Source organism: Aythya marila, assembly GCF_965140915.1.
Source record: "Aythya marila genome assembly, chromosome: 4".
In the NCBI taxonomy this organism is placed as follows: domain Eukaryota; kingdom Metazoa; phylum Chordata; class Aves; order Anseriformes; family Anatidae; genus Aythya; species Aythya marila.
In genome coordinates, this window is record NC_139045.1 from 70,965,220 (window position 1) to 70,984,162 (window position 18,943).

An 18,943-nucleotide genomic window follows, 5' to 3' on the forward strand; every position below is an offset into this window, starting at 1 on the left:
TCCCCGCCTCGGCAGTGGTACGGCCCCGCCACCCAGGAGGCGCTGCGCGGTGAGGGGGCCGGCATGGCGGCCGGGCGGCTGGCGGCGGGCTCTTGGCGGCAGGCGGTGGCGCTGGGCAGGCGGAGGGGCTACCGGTAAGGGCTGGGCGGCCGGTAAAGGGCGAGGCCTCGGCGGGGTGGGGGAAAGGAGCCGGGGGCGGCGGGGCCGTGAGGAAGGAGCCCCTGAGGGGACGGGGGGGAAGGGGGGGAGTGAGGCGGGAAACGCCGCGCATGCGCCCTGGGGGTGGGTTCGCGCCGCTGGGCTCTGCGCATGCGCGGTCTCGGGGCTGCTCCTGAGGGGGCTTTGGGGGGGGAGGGGGTCTGTGAGGGGATTCTGACAGGTTTGGGGGGTTTTGAGGCTCTTTTTCGTCTCCTGAGGGGGTTTGAGGTGTTAAAGTGGTTCTTAGTGCTGGAAAAGGGGCAGCTCCAGCGTGAAGGGGTCTTGAGCTAACTATACCACCTATTTGGGGGCCAAATTTTGAGATTGGGGAGCCATAAATGGTCATATCAACGTATGGATTGATAAGGGGCAGTTTTAGCTGTTCGTGGCGCTTCAAACCACAAAAACACCCTAACGGTGTCCCCTTTAGGGTCAAGGTCAGCATTAAAGGCCGTTTCCCTGTCAGAGTTTCAGTAAGGCTTTAGTGTTGGAATGTTCCATGAGGAGTGGAAAAAGTACCATAATGTAAGGATTTTTTTGTTTGTTTGTTTTACATTAAAAGCGGTAAAATCTGAACAATTGTAAGAAGGCCTTGTGTCCAGCTCTGATCTGGGTGCAAGCACAGCAGAGCAAGTTGATGCAAATGTGCTTTCTACAGCCCTGTGTGCATGAGTGAGCTCTGAGCCCTGTAGGGGCTGGGTGCCTGGAAGCAAATGGGACTGATGTCACTACATCCCATCTCATGGTATTCCACTTGTATAAACGCACCGTGCTTGTCTAAAGTACTTATGGAAAGGTCCTGCTTTCAGCTAGATTCTATCTCTAAAACATAGACTGGCTCTTCTAATTTCCATTCAGGATTTTCTTTCTGAGATGTTCACGAAAACTAAAGGCATGATACCCCCCCCTAAACAATCACATTTATCCAGTGCAGTTTTATTTCCATACACTCTCATCTCCAGAAATCAGTGCAATAATAGAATCGTCAAATATGAGTTTTATAATAGTCATTTGGGGTTACTAACAATACAACATTTCCGGTTACATTTTCCTCATTAACGTTTTAATTTTGACTCGTAGTCTAGAATCTCATTAATCTGGTTTTGCTATATTAGCGTGACTGCTATACACTGAAAACTGTTTGGTTTATAGGTGCTCTTCCAGTAGTACAGCTCAGAAGGCTGCTGAAAACATAGAAGGTATGGTAGTTCAATTACTTGTTTCTTTCCTTTTTTTTTTTTTTTTTTTTTAATTTTCACACCATATACTCTGTCATGAGATAAAGAAGACACTAAACACCCTCTTCTCTTTCCCCTCATCTTCATTGTGAAGAGCTGGCTTAATTTGTTTGATTACCCTTATCACCAGCCAGCTCTGATCAGAGAGCATGAACTGAATTGTTCACTTCCATCAGCTGTCCAGCTGCTCCTTGAAAAAGAATAAAATTGATAGTGACAACATCCAATAGTAAGGAGTTTTTCACCTTAATCCTCGGAGTTTTCTTCTCCGCATTCTGTACCATATTGCTGCTACGGGCTGTGGGAGAGGAGCGGACGGCTCATGGAAGAATCAATACAGAGGCAGTGGGAAAAGCACCTCTGCAGTGCTTTTGGAGGTTGTAATCAGGACTTCCTGCATCTTCCTTTGTGAATGAGTTTGCTACAGGGCTTTGCTCACTACCTCTAGATTCTTTTGGCACTGTCTTTTTGTCTTTGCTGGGAAGATTGACTTTGTTTAGCTCTTTGTGCCATCAGTTGGTGTCAGGCTGGAGGAGCTGGAAGTGGAGAGGGTGCTTTGCTGCAGTACTCAGGCGAGCTGAATTGGGGAAGACAAATGGGCAGAGGCAGCAGACTTCAAAGTGGGGGACTGAGAGCAGGAAAGCAAAGGACTGGGAAGGTTGGAGCTCAAGCTGTAAGGTACAGGAGAAGGATGGTTGAGGAAATGTGGATGTGTAAGTGGATAGACCTCTTCGAGGTAGGGAAAAAAACCTGATCCTGTCTCTGTGAAGGACTGCTGATCTCCCTGCCAGCCTTTTCTGTTACCACCACAATAAATTGTGGCCTATGCCAGACTCTGGTTTTGAAGACTTTCCTGAAATCTTTTCAGCAATATTAGCTCAAATCATCAACTTTTGATCAGGTCAGGGTTTTCTCTGGACACCTGTTAGCATTTAATAAAAACTTTAATATTGTTTCTCATAGATACTCAAGAAGAAATTGTGATTCCACGAAGGAAAACTTGGTGAGTGTTTACTGTTGGAATATTTCTTGGCCTGCAAAAAAAAAAAAAAAAAAGAAAAAAAAAAGAAAAATCATTGCTAGACAGCTGAACATAACCTGTCTGTGAATGAGACTGGAACATGGCTGTACTAAAACCAGTCTTGCATTGCTGCCTACTACAAGAGATTTGTTTTTTCCTCTTGGAGAAAACATGCTTTTTATCTTGGTTATGATTCACTTGAATGTGTACAACAAAGATGAAAAGGAAAAATGGGGTTGCTGTAATCTTAGATTTAATGCTCCAGAAGGGGCAGTTGCTGCTGACTGGAAGCTCTGGGAATATTCTTGGCTCTTCCCCTTAATGCAGAGCATGCACAACCTGTTTCTGCCCTCTCTTTCAAAAGAAAATTATAAGAATTGTAAGCATAGTTTAGTTACTTTACAAAAGATTGCGTTTGCTAGAAATCTGCAAAATCAATTTAATTTGGCTGCCTGCATGTAGGAATGTTTCTTTCAGTGAAATAAACATGGCCATCGGTAGCCTGCTGAATGAAATCCTGTTCAGAAATAGTACAGCTGAACAAAATCTATTTTGTTGTGATTCTCCTAGTACTCTAAAGCAGTTAAGCTGAAATTGCATGACTGTACCACAAAAAATAAAGTAATAGCTAAATGGTGTCTGTATTCAAACCCCAAATAAGACCACCTTCACCTAAACGCTGTCAGCTTGAAACACAACCAAAGTCTTAAGGATCCACAGACAGGGGAGTCGCAAGCAGTGTAGGTTCTTTTGTTGCTTTTGTTTTCCTCCCAAGATTCTTCTTAGAGAGAGCGCCTCGTGTATCTCATCCCTCAGAGCTGGGATAGCCCTAAGGGGCTCTGAGAGGAGCTTTCCAGGGATTTTTTTCTGTGTCCCTTCCCTGTGTTCTCTCTTTCAGAATGGATAGTGAGGTAACTGGTGGTAGCAGGAAATACACAAATTCTTCTGGTTTTCCTCAAGTCTTTTTTTTCCCTGTAGTTCCAGGAATGTGTCTGGTTTTGCATTTAAATCTTCTATCTCTTGAGAAAAGTGCTGTTTTCTAAGTGAAGCAAACCCACTATTCTAGAACTGAAGATCCTTACAGGCTGTGATAATCCTGTACTTATTTTGTAATACATAGAACTAAAAATCTGCAACCCAGCATTAATCAAAGCTTCTTTTACTTTTAGGGATAAACTAGCAGTCCTCCAAACATTGGCTTCTACTGTGAATAGGGTAAGTAGTTTTGTTATGATCGTGGATACAGGTTGGGTTGTTCATCCTCTCACATGCTGGCCTGTCACTCTAGAGGCTTATACTTCTGCCTTGGCCAGAAATGAAAGACAAGATTTTTGCATTTGTTTTTTACAAGGTCTTCTCTTTTGCTCAACACTTCTTGTTGTGTCCTTAAACTCTCTTTCTAGTACAAAGAGAGCTGGAACTTACTGTAGTTAAAAATATCACAGGAAAGGCATTAATATTTTGACAAGACTTTTGCTAAAATCAGGAGCAAGTTCTTTTACCAGTTTAGCTTTCCAGTCCCGTCTGCCTCTTGCCCATCTCAGTCCAGAACGTCAGCCTTCCAAAGAGCAATCAGTGTCTACTCCTGCTGGGCAGCAATTAATGCTGTGGTGCTTTTCTTAAACACTGTCTGGAACTCTGGAAATTGAATCTGATCCTGCAAGTCCCTCAGATCTCCTGAGGCAATTAAAGCTGCGGGTCCTGCTTGCTTACAAGTGGAGTTCTTGTAAAATGCAGATCGTGTTGGTTATGATGGAACTGTTCATCGTGCCTGCTGTCCCTTGAAGGTGTGTGATAACTACAGCATGCCTGCGTTCATAACTGAAAGTGTTTCAGTCCTGGGTTCTCCTTTCTACAGGATCCTACTGCTGCTCATTATATGTTCCAGGATGACCCTTACCTGATGCCAAGAAATTCAGCTAATGCTGTGAGTATTTCCTTTGGAATCCTTTAAAGTTTCTCCCTCCTTTGCCCAGGCTATGAGAATGTTATCTATTTGAAGCCTTGTTTTAATTACAGAAGAAAATGAAAGATCAGAATTCTCTTTGGAATTCCTGTTCTCATTTCCCCTCTGTGTATGTCTGAACGCACGTGACTGTAAAATTTTTCTAGACAAAGCCACCCTGCATACACAAAGTTACCTTTTTTTTTTTCTTCCCTGCAGTGTAGGGACCTTCTGTCTGCCACAGCTCTGTTAATATTCCTGAATAAGCGGTATTGCAAGTGTTGAACTAAACCATAAGCACAAAATCTCAATTTGAATTATATCTGAATTAAAACACGGATGGTTACTGGTGTGCCTGTTACTGCATACATTTAATTAGTTGTTGTGGCCAACTGCCAGGAATTGTATTCACAGAACAGCTATTTGGTAACATAGATTTATGGAAATAGTAATGAGACAATAATAAAAGGAAGAAGGAAAGGAGTCTGTCCGTGATGTTACCTTTGCATAAGATTAAAAAGTGCAAAGCTGAGGCAGGAGAAAGCAGAACTGAAAATAAGGGCAAGAAGAAAGTACTGTGTGTGGTACTAAGATACATTTTGGCAAGGCAGTGATAGGACTAGGAGAGGACTTCAGCAGTTCTTTGGCATGCCGGCCATGCAGTGAGGCCAGAGGAAGGTGAAGGAGGCTTTCAAATGCCCGAAGTTCTAAAAGAAGCAGTGAAGGAGGAGCTGACTGTAGAACTTCAGGAAAACCTGCGAATGAGAGTTGGGTGATGCCAGTGATCCTCTTGAAAGTGAAAAATAGAGAAACTTCCTCGTGTCATACCTCTAAAAAGAGACATGAGCTTGACCTTGAGGTAGTAATGCAACAGTTCAGATGCATCTGATACAGAACTTCATTCCTTGACTAATACCATAGCAGTAAATGACCGTCTCATTTAAATAACAAACATCCTGAACTTGGGATAATACCAGAAGATTTATGCGGCATGTTGTCCTGTCCTTGTGTTTTTATGAAGAGCTGAAAATACAACGTGTGCTTAATTTGATCCCATCAGAACGCTGAGTGTTACAGAAAATGTTTTTCCTCACACTGATCTTTTTAGTTACATGTTTCTTTATCAAACTCTTGTTCTCTCTCCTTCCTATGCAGCGCCTGCTTTCATTGTCGAAGGAGTCGGGAAGAAATGCTGCAAAATACATTATTAAGCAATTTCCTCAATATTTTGACAAGATTCTTGCAGAACCTAACGTACCAGTAAGCTTTTTTTGCTTTTCATTTCCATTATATTTATTCTGTTGGGTAGTGAAATCAGCTGTTAGACTGGGCAGAAACTAATGGAAAAAGATAATCTTGATAACTGGTTTGCAGACAACTATGGAAGGGCTGCTTCCATAATCAAATCAAAATCAAAAAAAGGGAAAAAAAAAAAGGAAAAAAACAAACAAGACTTGATCACGAACGCTGCCTCGGGCTGCTGTGTTTTCGGTGTTTTCAAAGTGAAACTGAAGTAGATTCAACATCATGCAGGTTCTTCAGATAAAAGTAAGGAAAGAAATGCTGCTTAGATGTTGACTTGTGTGTAGGAAAGCGGGAGATGAGGATGCGTGCCCTTCATCACCACAAGGACTGTTGCTGTTGGGCTGGGAGAGCCTAATAAAGGCTCTTGGCCAATGAAAAATAATCAAAGCAGGGTAGTGGGTGAAGAACTAAACGTATTTGATCAGTGTTTCAACAATGAGAAGGTTTGAGCATGTGCTTAACTTGTCCTCTGTGCTTTCAGTGCTTGATGCCCGTGACTCTCACACCTCAGCTTGAAGGAGTGAACGAGGAAGCTCTAAGAGAGCGCATCAACCTCCGGATGATGAAAGCCTCCGTGGACCTGTTCGATCAGCTCCTGCAAGCAGGTGTGTGGCTGCCTGCCACGTTCTGAGCTGCAGCTCTACTTAAGTTGTTGAAAAAGTGTTTTAGTAGATGGCACGGGGTAACATAAGTTAGTCACCTTCTACTGGAACTGTAGAGGTAACGACTTCATGTGTTCACATTCATTTTGTCTGCTTGAATTTGGCTGTCAGGGAGCGTAGTTCAGCCCATGCATAATGACAGAATTCCATGTTGCTTGATGTAACTACATCCAGAGCGTGTGTGGAGACCTAGCCTTCATACGGAGGCAGTTTTCATGACCACATTACTAATTTTTTTGTGACTGTCATTGCTCTGGTGAACTGTTTCTCCAGAATTATTAGGCCTTCCCTATCAGTGGCTTGTCTGATGTCGTTTTGGTGACACAGAACAAGGAGTTTCCTGACCAAGAGACAGGTGATACGAGGTGCTACTAAGCTCTTTACTGCTGTGGTAGACTGGTTCAGCATACCAGCTGAGTGCCCCGTCTGTGCCCTGCCCGCAGTAAATGAGTCGTTTTTGGTTCCTCCTTACTCTGGATCTTACCTCTGTTGTGGGCAAAAGGGGAGTAAACACTAGAAAATGAACTGCCACAGCCTCTGAAGGAGGAAAACTTACTGGGAAGGCGAGACCTTCTCATTCCCACTGAAAGATGGAAAGAAGATTGCATCAAACCACTCTTTTGTTGGCTTTAAATCTGTTTCATAGGAAATGTCTCCTTGGAGTAGTGAAAAGCACTCGATGTTCCAGTTGCAGTGGTGTTTGTGTTTGTGGTGATTCTCAGTTTCAGCTGCTAGCCGTCACTCCCTTCTCCCACTTGATCAGGAAAGCTCTACCCTTTCTGTGGCATTAATAGAAAAACAGATAGGGTTGTTTAATTAAAATAGACTTCTGCTGTAAGTGGTTCCAAGGAAATCTTAATTTCATACCTCAGTTTAACAGACTTGCTAGAAAACATCTAGAGAATCAAGTGGTGGTCAAAGATGCCCTGACAAGGCTGTACATTGAACAGTGTGCTTTTTACTTTCTCTGACTGCTGTATGTCATTATTTCCTGTAGGTACCCCTGTATCTCTGGAGACCACAAACAGCCTTCTAGATTTGTTATGCTTCTATGGAGATGGAAAATCTGTTCAGGAAGAACAACGTGAAGAGAAAGAGGATTTGGAAGAATCAGGGGTATGAAAAACATGTTGAGTTCTATTTATTTATTTCATAAGTTGTAAGAGTGTGTGGAGGTGATGTCAAGATCTTTGTACTGGGATTCCCTAACTGGAAGATGGTGTGAGGTGGGTCAGATGCAGTCAATGTTCCCTGGAAGTACAGGAGCTATAAAAATCCTGTGCCTGACCTACTAGCAAAAGTAGTTTCCCTAAAGATGAACTTCGCAGCTAGAACCCTACATCAGCTTAGTTCTGCTGACCTGTTTAAACACATTTTTCCCACTGCCAGCTTTGGTTTTATAGATTACCTCCAATGGCAGCTTCTAGTACATCTAACATAGACGAACATGGCCATTTTATTTGAGTCCAAACCCTAAAATCTGTGTTTTAATGAAGTTGAGAGCTCAGAGTTATCAGGTCATTGGGTCAGCAGAAAATGCATTACATACGACCTGTCCCTGGGGGGATTGAGGGAGAAAGGGTTTTATACGTGATGTGATACAGTCTAAGTATTTCCAACAGCTCCACAAATTATATATAATTTGCCTCATGAGTAGGTTTAGTAACATAAACAGGATTCTTGATTTAACTAGTTTCCCAAACATCAGAATGCAAATCATTTTAATGTAACTCATTTTAAAAAAAAACAACAGCTTTGCTAGCTTATAAATAGCTATTGAACTTCTTTGTTACCAAAACATATCGTTGGATGTTTATTGAGAACTTTGAATTGTGAGAAACTCATTTCTGCAAAAAAATCTCTTCAGGTGAATGCTTCAGAGCAGAAAACTCCAAAGAGACCACTCCAAAGAGGTCCACGCTCATCTGGCTCTAGATGGAGGTATAAAAATGTTGCTGATATTCTTGCATTCAGTGGACTGTGCATTTGTGTTGTTATAAAACTGAGTTAAAGCCCATACTTGCAGGTGTTATTTGTTAAATACAGCTCCTTTGAAAGTGCTGGTGGAGGTCTAATAAGTAATTGTAGACTAGCTCAAAGGATGAGGATTAATATATTTGAATGTCAGCCCCTAGAGGTACAGCCCATAATTTTGTTTTGTATTTTAAATTGTTTTCATAAAGGTATCTGTAATTGAGTTCTTTAACATCCAGCTTGTTTGTTGATTCTAGGGAGAACAACGATGCTGAAAGGATATTTAAGATAATGCCAGAGAGGAATGCACACTCCTATTGCACTATGATCCGTGGGATGGCCAAGGTAAAGTCACCTTTCAGTGTTGAGAGGTATTTTTTAACTTGCTGAAATCTCACACAGAGAGTTTATTTTCTTTGTTCATTGTTTGATAGTTTATTTTTCTTTGTTCATTTTCCAGCATGGGGCTTCTGCTAAAGCTTACGACATGTACACAGAGTTGCTGAATGAAAGGCACAAGGGTAAGAGCCTGCTTCTTTTGGTTTATGGTCTTCTGAGTAGCAGAAATGAGTTGTTGGGTATGTGAATATTTCTTTCATGGCAATGATGATTGGCGCAGGGGTACGGACCTCAGCTAGATCATGGGAGCTGAATGCAAACTCTTTATTTCAGTGCAGCTGGCGTGTGGCTGGCTCACTGGAAACAGATTTGCATGAGAACTTCGCCAGAAACTGAGCCATGTTGTAACAAACTGCTCTCTTTAGATGACAGTTGTCAGTTAAAGTGAATTATCTTACATTTTTCAGCCGATGTGCAGACGTTCAATGCACTGATCGCAGCAGTCCCGTTTCTGAAGGACAAGTCCCCAGAAAGATGGGAATTAGTCAAGGTAAGGAGGTAAAAAGGAAGAGGTAGGAGTATGGGGGCTGGCTCTGCATTATTAGTACAAGTTTGCAGTTGTTACAAAGCTCATTTTTTAGCATGGGTTTTGTAAGGTACTAATACCTGCTATGAAGGAATTTTGCTAGTTTAAGAACGCAAACTAACTGCAAAGGAGTGAAAAATGTACAAAACCCAACCTTGTCCTTGCAGAACAGTTTGCCTTCTGAGAACTTAGTGATCCGAGAGCTGCCCAGCCAGAAAGTAATTGGGAAATTATGATGGGAGATAATTAAAAACTCTTCTCTGAATTGCAATTCATAGTGTTGTGATGGAAATGGAATTTTGAGGGGTAACATTAGAGGTTCCAGTTCTATTGACATAACAGTGGTAAGGAAGGTTAGTAAGGAAACTTAACAATTTTCTTGATATTCTGGACATCAACCTCCAAGATTAAATGTGATGCAACTTTGTAGTCTTGTTTCTCCTTGAAATTAATTAAAGATTAGATCGTACTTCCTTAATAAGCGATAGTTGAGGCAGTGTTGTTCACTTGCGGGGTGTGAGAAGGATTAGGTTGGTAAAATGCATCTGTATCTGCTTGAAAGTAGAACTGTGATCCGTGATGTATGAATCCCTGAGGATGTGTGTGTTTTGTTGTCTTTGAAGGTTTTCTTGAATCACATGGTGCAACAGGAAGTGCAGCCAAACTTGCTAACATTTAATGCTGTGCTGAAGACTCTGAGGCGGTGTGGTGGCATAGGCAGAAGTGTGGCTATATCAGTACTAAAGGAGATGGAAGCACTCAAAATTGGTAAGAGAACCAGAACACCACCTCCAGAATAGCTAGCGTAAGAGCTCAGCAACAAGCAACACAGCATTTCCAGCTGTAGGGAAAAAGTTCAAGGCCGGGGAAAAAAAGTATTTCTGTGTTCTTGATTTTGCTGTTTTTTTCCTTTTGCGAGAGAACTGAGACAGAAAAAGGTGTGATTTTTAGTTGTGGCCTGCAGATTTTAAATTGAACTGTTGTTTTCAGAGTCTCTGTTCTCTATTGATTACTAATTACAAGGTCGTGGGTGCATTTAGCCCCTTGGGACAAGTAATGAAGCATTTTGGTGTTACAGTCCCTTAGTTGAGGAGCGTGTTTGTCATTACATTGTTAGCTGTAGTTACATCGAGCTGCTTGAGGACAGGTGTGTGTATGCAGTGGGAAGTAGGTCCTAGCCCACGTGCTATTTCTCGACTGTATCCTTACTGCAGTATTATGGTAGAAATAGTAAATAATACAAACACACTCACAGCAGTCAGCTGAGTTTGTTAATTTCCTATCAATCAAGGAATCAGTCTAATGAGCCACCCAAGCCGTTTGAGTTTTGTGTATCTACACTGTACAGAAGAAAAGCTTTTGATGTAGATGTTCTGGTGATGCCATCCACTTTTTAAAAAGCAGGGAATATCCGCACAGCTGATGTGACGTTGTAGAGTGCACCTTGACTTGTAACATGCCTGCTGATACAGTAGGGAGATGCTAATGAGCAGAGTGGAAACCTAGGTATGGAATATTGCTGCTGTTAATTTAGAGCAGGAAGCTTGGCTGCTTGTCCTGCAGCGTGATGCTCCAGCTGATGGTCCACCCTCAGATAATGTTTTTCAGAATTGTAACATGTGGTTGAGGGCTGGTCCAGCGTTAGGGTGGAAAGGGAGAGCGATGATAGAGCAAATTCTGCATGCTGCCTGACTAGAAGGCATGGGGACTGAGTTAGCTTGGGCATAAAGCTCAGCCAAGAATACCAAAGTAACCTCAATGTTTTTTTTCTTTTCAGAGCCTAGCCTTGCAACGTATGAACATCTTCTCTTTATTTTTTATAGAGCTGGTAGGTGCAGTATCAACTTGTCTGTGAGTGTGTCCTGTCTAACACCTGCTTTAAATGCTTTCCAAGTGTCATGGATGAAAGCTGTTGATTTAGGACATAAAATACGTCTTCTTATGTGTGTAATCCTACTGTAAACTGTTCTGTCTGATTCTACTTGAGTGAAGAAAAAGTTAGAGAGTATCCTAACCTCTTACAGGGAAGAAAGAGACCTCGTGCTTTGAGAACTGGCAAAACTGGAAAGAAAACCCCTTTCCATTTGTACCTTCAAATTGGTATAGCTAAAGAGCAAATGCTGCTCAGTCTCTGTGGAGGCTGGGTCTGAGTGTAATGTGATTTTATAGACTGTTTACTCACAGGGAAGAAAGCGCACAAGGATTCTGTTTTTCTGGAACAGTTCTGTGCTTTGGAGGTGTCTTGAAATAGTTGTGGTAGAAGGCAGGAGCCCAGCTGTTGGAGATCCTTTAGCCACAAATCCTTTGGCATGGGAAGAGAACAGACACAGTAGTCATTACTGCAGTCCTTGGGTTAGAACGTGTTTGGAGGAGTTGCTCTGGAATTTTTTTTGTTGTTTGTTTTTGGAATGCATTGCTTTTCTCAGAGCTGCCTTCAAACAAACTTCCTGGTCTGTTGGACTCCTTGCTAGAAAGTACTCATCTCTGCCTGAACCTGCCCTGATTTTCTGTGAAAATATGGTGATACTAGGGAACTTGTAGTGCAAATAATACTACAGCTCATGTGGAACACGACAAATAGTGGCACAGACAGGAGATTCTCAACATTTGTTTTGTAATTGTGGTGCTAGTTTCCATTTCCATAGTATCTTTGCAAACTCTGTACCAATGGAGCACATAGCACAACTGTCATATTGTTCGTCTGTTTGCCCTGCAGTTGATCTTGGCCCGTCCAGCATCATATCTGAGGTGCTGGAGGATGTTGAAAAGAGGAGTTTCACTGCCCAGGACCCTGATGATGGTACGAACTTCAATATATCTGACAACCTGCATTGCTTAAACATCTCTGAAGAGTCAGCTAGTGAATTCCAAGTAGTCCTAGCCAGCTGGAAAGAATGTGTGTGGCTTGCTTTTACCAACCTCTTCTGATACATTTGCATATTTTGGGGCAGCTCTGGGGTGTACTAAAGAGGTGGGTGACCTGCCTGAACACTTACCTCTGTTGCATAACGAAGGAGGAGGGTGAAATGGCTGACCTTATTTTTTTTATTTTATTTTTATTTTTAAACTTGCCTGTCTTACAAATATTGCTGGTTTGGGTCAAATGAGAATGTAGCTTTTGTAAAACCTCCCACATTCAAACAGATCATCTGCTTAAATTTGAAATCTGGCTCCAAAAGCCCAGCAGTGTAATTGCCCCCAGAACATTGGCTGGCAACCATGGCAGAGTTTCCACACAAAGTCAGAATCCCTGTTGTGTTGTCAAATTTAGCTACAGATTCAGCTTTTTAATTGAAGATGTCTCATCTGTCCCGTGGGAGGCTGGGTTAATGAGCTACTGTATGTCCCTTTGAAAGGAGGAAACTAACAGTTCATTTTTCCCATTTCAGCCAATTTTTTTGCCACTGCTATGCAAGTGGTAAGTACCTCTTCCCTGCGGTCACAATTCCTTTGAGCCCTCCAGCTGTTTCAGAATTGCCTGTGAGATTTCCAGCCTGTCTCATATGATATAGCACTCAGCATCTTTCCTTTTTTCACCTGTGTTTGTCACCTCCTGTAACTTTGCTCCATAATTCTATGTTGTGGGTTTATGTAATGTGTTACATTTGGTACATTCTTTAAAATCTGACTGGTTTATTGCAGTGCTGCGACCTTAAGGATATCAAGCTTGCTTATCGGTTAAATAAGGCAATGGAGAAGGGAGATAACTGGAAATTCTTGGACATGTCTCAGTTAAATTCCTACTGGTGAGTGAAGTGCAGCTTTTATTTGGTGTCTTGTGTATTGTTATCAATTTGAATGTAAAGTAGAATTCAGACCTTGTACAGAATGCTTCTTTGTTGAATATCGTCTAGCAATTATATGTGCACTTTGGGAATTAGGTGATGAAGTACCTCTTATGAACAGTGATAGCTTAGGATGTATTTTTGGTTTGTTGCCTTTTCCAAACCGAAAGTGTCTTGGAGTGTGAGAAGTCAGATGAATTCATGAGCTCATAAATGTCAGAAGGCTAAATGTGTAAAACAGATCGTAGATGATCATCAAACTGTATAAGTCATGCCTCTTCAGTGGTCCCTTGTGTTATAGGAAAACTGTTGTCCAGCCAAGAGGCCAGGGAAGGAACAGAAGTTCTGTAACCCAGACCCTTCACTGTCTAGCTTAGCTCAATCCCCCTGCCACAACTCCACTAACCAGCTGAATTTTCTGCAGCCCTGTTGGCCACTTAGTATGGCAGTTCAGGAGGTGGCTGTGGTGGATGCACCAAACCAGCACGCACAGCAGGACCAGCTCTCTGCATGCAGCTTTAGAGAGACATTGCAGGGCACCAGGTGTGTCTAGGCACCAAACTCTCAAGTAATTTTATTATTTGCCTGTGTAACCAAGGCATCTGAACCATCTTGACCAATGTCATCAACTGCTGCAGTCACTGAATGTAATTAAGCACTTGGATCAGGCTGATTTGAAGAAAAGCCTGCTAAGACATTGCAACTGGAGATGCTCCAGTAAGTTCATGAAAATAATTACCATCAAAATAAGATGCAGTTTCAGAGGTGATTCTTACAATCTGGCCTTGTTTAGTCTGTAAGTAAGTCAAGAAAAAATAATGGAAATTAATCTCAAGTGGTTTCTTACCTGAAATGTATTCAAGAGGGGTTCAGGTACCTCAAACTTGGCATCAGGCAGAAAAGGTGCATTGTTTAGGGACTTTAAAATGTAGTGGCCCACTTCTAATTCTGACAATAACCTAGTGTCACTGCAAAGTTCTCCCCCAAAAATGCTACTGCTTGTTTTAATTGTAGTTTTGCAGTCGTACAGTGAAACTTCCATGATACGCAACACAATTATGATCAGAGCACCATCGTTTGCTGGCCCTTCTCTGGTTCCAATGATATAATTGGTACTGAACCAGCATTTTTTCCTTCCCATAGGTCAAAATTCTTTTCACTGTTGTGTATGATGGAACAAATTGATGTTGTGTTGAAATGGTACAGAGAAATGCCCCCTTCGGTAAGTGTATCTTACTGTAAGCAAGCTTTCAAACTTTAGAATGAAGAAAGGGCACGGTTACAGTTCATTGAAGTGATTCTTCCTTCCTCAGCTCTTCTATCCAAGTCCTAAAAATATCGTGGACCTCCTTCAAGCGCTGGATGCAGCCAATCACTTGGAAGCAATTCCATCGGTCTGGGAAGGTCAGTGATAGCCACGTGGTCGCATAGCCAGCTCCTCCGGTGGGGACTGGAGGAGTGAGCAGTGGGAGAACTTCCTGGTGCTCAGAATAGCCACACTGAGATGCTTTGTCGTGAGAGACGTTGTTGCTGAGTACAGTGGTGAGGTTACTTCATTAGAGAAAGTCTGTGCTATCAGCTCTGCCTGTTGCAGAGAGCGTGACTGTGCCATATTATGCCATAAATGCTGGTGATAGTTAAATGTCAGTGTCTTGGAAAACCGAATGCTCCCCAGATAGCACCTTAACCAACAGTCCAGGTTTAATTCCATTTAAATTCTTTGCACCTTAAACAGGGGAAACAAATGCAGATTCAGGCTCTAGCACATAGAAAATATCCTACTAACTGTTGTCTTTATCTAAACAGATATGAAACTGCTTGGGTTTAATAGGAGACAAGACCTGTTGGAAGAGATTTTGTCTTTGATGAGCAGAGATACGCATCCTGAAGAGGTAGGGGAGCCCAGTGAAAAGCACAGATGCGTGTCCCTGTTTCTGTATATGACACAGACTGTATTTGAGCTGTGTTACTGTCCCTGGACCTTAGAGATCCCATTGCTGTGCATATGCTGTGACAGGTTCTCAGATCTGTGTGAGCTTGTGCAGGTCTGCTAAGCTCTCCAGGTTGTGCTCAACTTGTAGAGAAACCTCAAACTGACATAAAAGAGGGTCGCTTCCATACCAGGGTCTGGAAGAGGAACCCAGCCCAGCAGTGAGGGCTGCTGAGCCAATTGTCCTGACATAAGAGGGTTTTTTTGTTTGTTTTGGTTTCTGCCAGGATTAACTGCTGTTAATTCAGAGCATGAAATCACATCGGGACAGACCTGTAGTGTACGCAGAGGGTGTTGGAGGATGGCACTGAAGAGAATGCGCTGATTCAAGAGATGTTGGAATTAACATCACGATCTTTTCACAGACTCAGCTGGCGTTTGCCAAGTGTGCTGAAGACATCAAAAATGTCCACGAGCAATCCTGGAGGGAGCAGGCCCCGTTGGCGTGGACGGGCAGCGCGCTGGGCCACGTCGCCGTGTTGTTCTCCAGGGTTGGGAGGACGCAGGATGCCTGGTATGTGTGTGGCTGTCGTCAAGGCTTAACCACAGAAACCAAAGCTGAGTGACTGATGTTCTGTTGTTTAACATGCTTTCTTTGTGCTGGTTTCTTTGAAACAAAGAAGTGACAAGTACCTTTCTAAAGATTTAAAACTTGTCATCAGTCACACTTCTGATGTTTCATGCGGTGTTTAACACGTTCAGTGATGTTAGCTGGCGTACGTTGCATCTGTGAGAATACAGCATGGGAACTGTTCCAAACCCGGGGGAATGGCTCTTCAGGAAACACAGAGCTTGCCTGGGTTTCAGCAAGGGTTTCTCTAAGAGATTTAATACCTGTTTTCTTCCTCTGTGTGTATTTTGTTTCATATATTGGTTTTGTTTGTTTTTTCTTCTGAACAGGAAGGTGATAGAGCGTTTCCAGCAAGCCAACAGGATTCCCACGTGAGTGTACCTATGTTCTGACTTCATGTGCCAAGTCCCCCGTTGCTTGGGATCTTGCATTTCTATTACAACCAACAGTAGTGTTCCATGTCTTACTGCCAAAGTGTGTGTTTGTCCCTGTGGGCTCGGGTGTTTGTTTATCCAGCTGATGCATTCTGAGACCTTCCTGCCTCCCAGGAAAGGTGAAGATGCAAAGGGAACTTTGTGGGATCGATCCTTAAGATGTCATTGAATGAAGCTGTGGGACACGGAGAATGGTGTCACTGATTAAGTCTGTGTTGGAAGTCAGTTTAAGCAGCATTCCTGAGAACATCTCACTTCCCATGTGCTCAGAAAAAAATCTGATGCGGTGTTAAGTAAGCACTGGTGCCTCAGAGATATCTGGATTTCTGAAGACAAGTTTATCAAGTCAAACCTTCAATTTTCATGTCACCCTGTTAAGCTCCAACAGCTTTTTTTCTAAGGGTTTTTATGAAAAATTTATCTTTTTGAAGAAGCAAACAACTTCTAAGGAATATAGTGTGTTTTAGGGACAAAAACTGCTTGGTGCTTCCATAAGTGAACACCTTAGGTGTGGTGTTGGAGATGCATCACGTTCTCTGTGGCCTCCTGCACCTCTTGGGGTACTGAGGGTACAGTTTGGTACTGAGGGCAGCTGGTAACAGCACTTGTCGGTTCTGCAGACATCTGCCAGCATCGCCAGGGAAGATTGATGCTGCCAAGCCACCTCAGAGCCTTGTCTCAGTTTGGGGAATAAGGAAAGGAGAAAAATCCTTTTTGAGAAGTTGTGGTGCAGTTGGTGGCTTGTGGCTGCCGTGGATCATGGATGTGAAAGGAAGGAGCTTCCCCTGCTGTTAGCAAATGGGTCTAAGAGGTCTCCTGGTTGAAATGTCCGTTGCTCCCTGCAGCATGAGCTGCAGCCCCTTAACTTGTTTCCCTGCTGAGAGGCAAGAAAGGTGTCTCCAGCAACTGTCACGGGTGATGAAGTGGCAGAGCCAGCACTTGAGGTGGGGCCCCACGATTCAGTCAGGGCCCCACGATCAGTCGCTTTCCTTTCCTCTTGCAGTGACCGGGTGATGGACGAGTTCTTGAACTGTGCTAAACAAACCAATTCCCCCGATGAGGCAATTAAGCTGGTGAAGCTGGCAGTGTCCCTCGGGCTGTCTTCAGCACAAAGGCTTAAAAGCAGAGTGGAGAAGGAATTTGAACTCTCTGAAAGCCAGAGGTAAGTCGGAGTACTTGTCCCTACTGCTAAAGGGGTGTAGTAGGTGAGTGTCAGAGGGGTAATTTCCTGGGCGGAGCCTTCTCTTCGGCTGGGGTGGCAGAGAACTGGCTTTCAGAACGACGTGCCTTTATATTGGCTGATGGATTCACCCCCCAAAAAATAACCCCTCAGTTTTTGATGCTATCCCACCTGGGAGGAGATGTAACCCCTGTTATGGGGTTACCTGTGCCCGCTGCTCGGCTCTGTTATTATGGGGAAGGGATTACAAAAGGCTGCACTGGGGGACTGATGCTGACAGAAGGGTTTAAAATTTACAGGAAGGCCTTGGAGAGCATCCAGCCCGACAGCGACAGCAGCGATAGTGACAGTGACAGCGACAGCGACAGTGACAGCAACTAGCTGTCCTCCTGCCTTCCCTGTGCGAAATCAAGGAGCAGCTGCAGCTGTGGTGTCAGGAGGCTCCCCCAAGAAGTGAAACCCCTGAAGAGACGGCTTCTGGGAGCTGCCAAGAGCTGATTTCTCCCCAGTGCTGCAGCATTCCAGGCCGTTCCTACTGGTAACCTCTTCACAAGAGGACGTTGTCCTCTGCAGAGCAGCCAAGAAGTTGTCCTCTTTCACAGTTTTGGGGACTTCAAGGTGGGCTGGGGTACCCAGTGGTCCCTTCCACGCCTCTCACACCGTGCCTGAAGCGCCAGGGGCTGCAGGGACAGAGGAGTGCTGTGTTCTGGGAGCTGCTCAGCACGCACAGCTCCGTGAGCAAGACTTTTTCTAGGCCTCCTGTGGTGTCAACCTGTGCTGGATTTAATTCCTTTCATGCTAATGTTCATGAATGACTTAAAAATGATGTTCAATCGGTATGTAAACACTGTAAGTAACACAGCATTCATCACCTGTGGTGTTTTTCCTCACCCTTTTTGGGGTTTGGGGACAGGCTTTGGACTGTAGAGGCTAAAAAGCTGCAGTTTGTTAGCCTGTACAGCTGGAGATTGCCACATTAATAAATGGCTGACACTAAATACAGCTGTGTCTAGTGATCAAAAATTGTTGATTACAGTGTTGCTGCTGGTCTGTGAGAGACCACCGAGTGAAGTTTGTATGGAATAGAGCAAAAAAGCTGAGGAGGAGACGGGAAAGATGGACAACTGCTCTTCTGTTCTCTGCCGTGCAGTTAGCCAGCCCTCATGGCAGTGTTGCTGCACCCGTTCTCAGCTCGTAAAGGAATTATGGAAGGTTTTTTGAGATAGTTTATGAACTTGCAAAGAAGCTCCTCACTACTAAACCCTGTCCTAGTGGTGGAGGAGTTAACAGCTGCCTGCCTTTGACCTTGGTGTGCCCGATGCTGCAGCACAAGTCAGAGCTCACTGCAGTGGGAGGCACTTGAGGGATAATCCAGTAACAAGCCTGGGACACAGCAGCTGCTGCAGGCACAGCTCCAGCTTAAGGGCTCAAAGTAAGGTGCTGCTCACGTTCTAGTAAGATTTGCAGTAAAGCTGGGCAAAGGCAGCGTTTGCTCCAGGAGGTGAACAGGCCCTGTGCCAGAAAGGGGACACCATAATGCATGCTCTGACGCTTAATTTTTGTCTGCTTAAACCTGTGCTTGTAAATGTTTTATTTACAGCTGTACCAATTGGAATTGATTTCATCAGTGAATTCTTACTCTTTGTGAACAGAACAAGTACAGAGGGTAAATTCTGCCTTCCACAGGTTATGCAAAAAGGCTGCTGTGTGTTGTA

General features: G+C 43.6%; 1 protein-coding gene across 2 annotated transcripts; it reads left to right on the forward strand.

The window, feature by feature from the left end:
* Positions 1–39: 39 nt before the first annotated feature.
* PTCD3 (pentatricopeptide repeat domain 3) lies at positions 40–18,925 on the forward strand. 2 transcript variants are annotated; one of them, XM_082760029.1, is made up of 24 exons: positions 40–134; positions 1,351–1,397; positions 2,400–2,439; positions 3,627–3,672; positions 4,316–4,384; positions 5,558–5,662; positions 6,189–6,312; positions 7,367–7,485; positions 8,237–8,310; positions 8,601–8,688; positions 8,804–8,864; positions 9,150–9,232; positions 9,892–10,036; positions 11,046–11,096; positions 11,985–12,068; positions 12,658–12,686; positions 12,911–13,014; positions 14,197–14,275; positions 14,367–14,457; positions 14,860–14,945; positions 15,409–15,557; positions 15,944–15,985; positions 17,052–17,210; positions 17,528–18,925. In XM_082760029.1, exons 1-24 carry the CDS (start codon positions 64–66, stop codon positions 17,607–17,609), a joined length of 2,028 nt encoding a protein of 675 aa, XP_082616155.1. In that variant the 5' UTR covers positions 40–63; the 3' UTR covers positions 17,610–18,925. The 2 variants fall into 2 exon arrangements, with proteins under 2 accessions (XP_082616155.1, XP_082616156.1); XM_082760030.1 differs by lacking the exon at positions 40–134 and adding an exon at positions 683–723.
* The last annotated feature ends 18 nt before the right edge of the window (positions 18,926–18,943 follow it).

What these genes read in the sequence shown, in the direction of transcription:
- PTCD3 (XM_082760029.1), top strand. Translation starts at nt 64, where the DNA reads ATGGCGGCCGGGCGGCTGGCGGCGGGCTCTTGGCGGCAGGCGGTGGCG. An exon ending in GATGGAAGCACTCAAAATTG is followed by an intron (nt 10,037 to 11,045) that starts GTAAGAGAACCA and finishes TTTTCTTTTCAG; the next exon opens with AGCCTAGCCTTGCAACGTAT. An exon ending in GGGAGGACGCAGGATGCCTG is followed by an intron (nt 15,558 to 15,943) that starts GTATGTGTGTGG and finishes TCTTCTGAACAG; the next exon opens with GAAGGTGATAGAGCGTTTCC.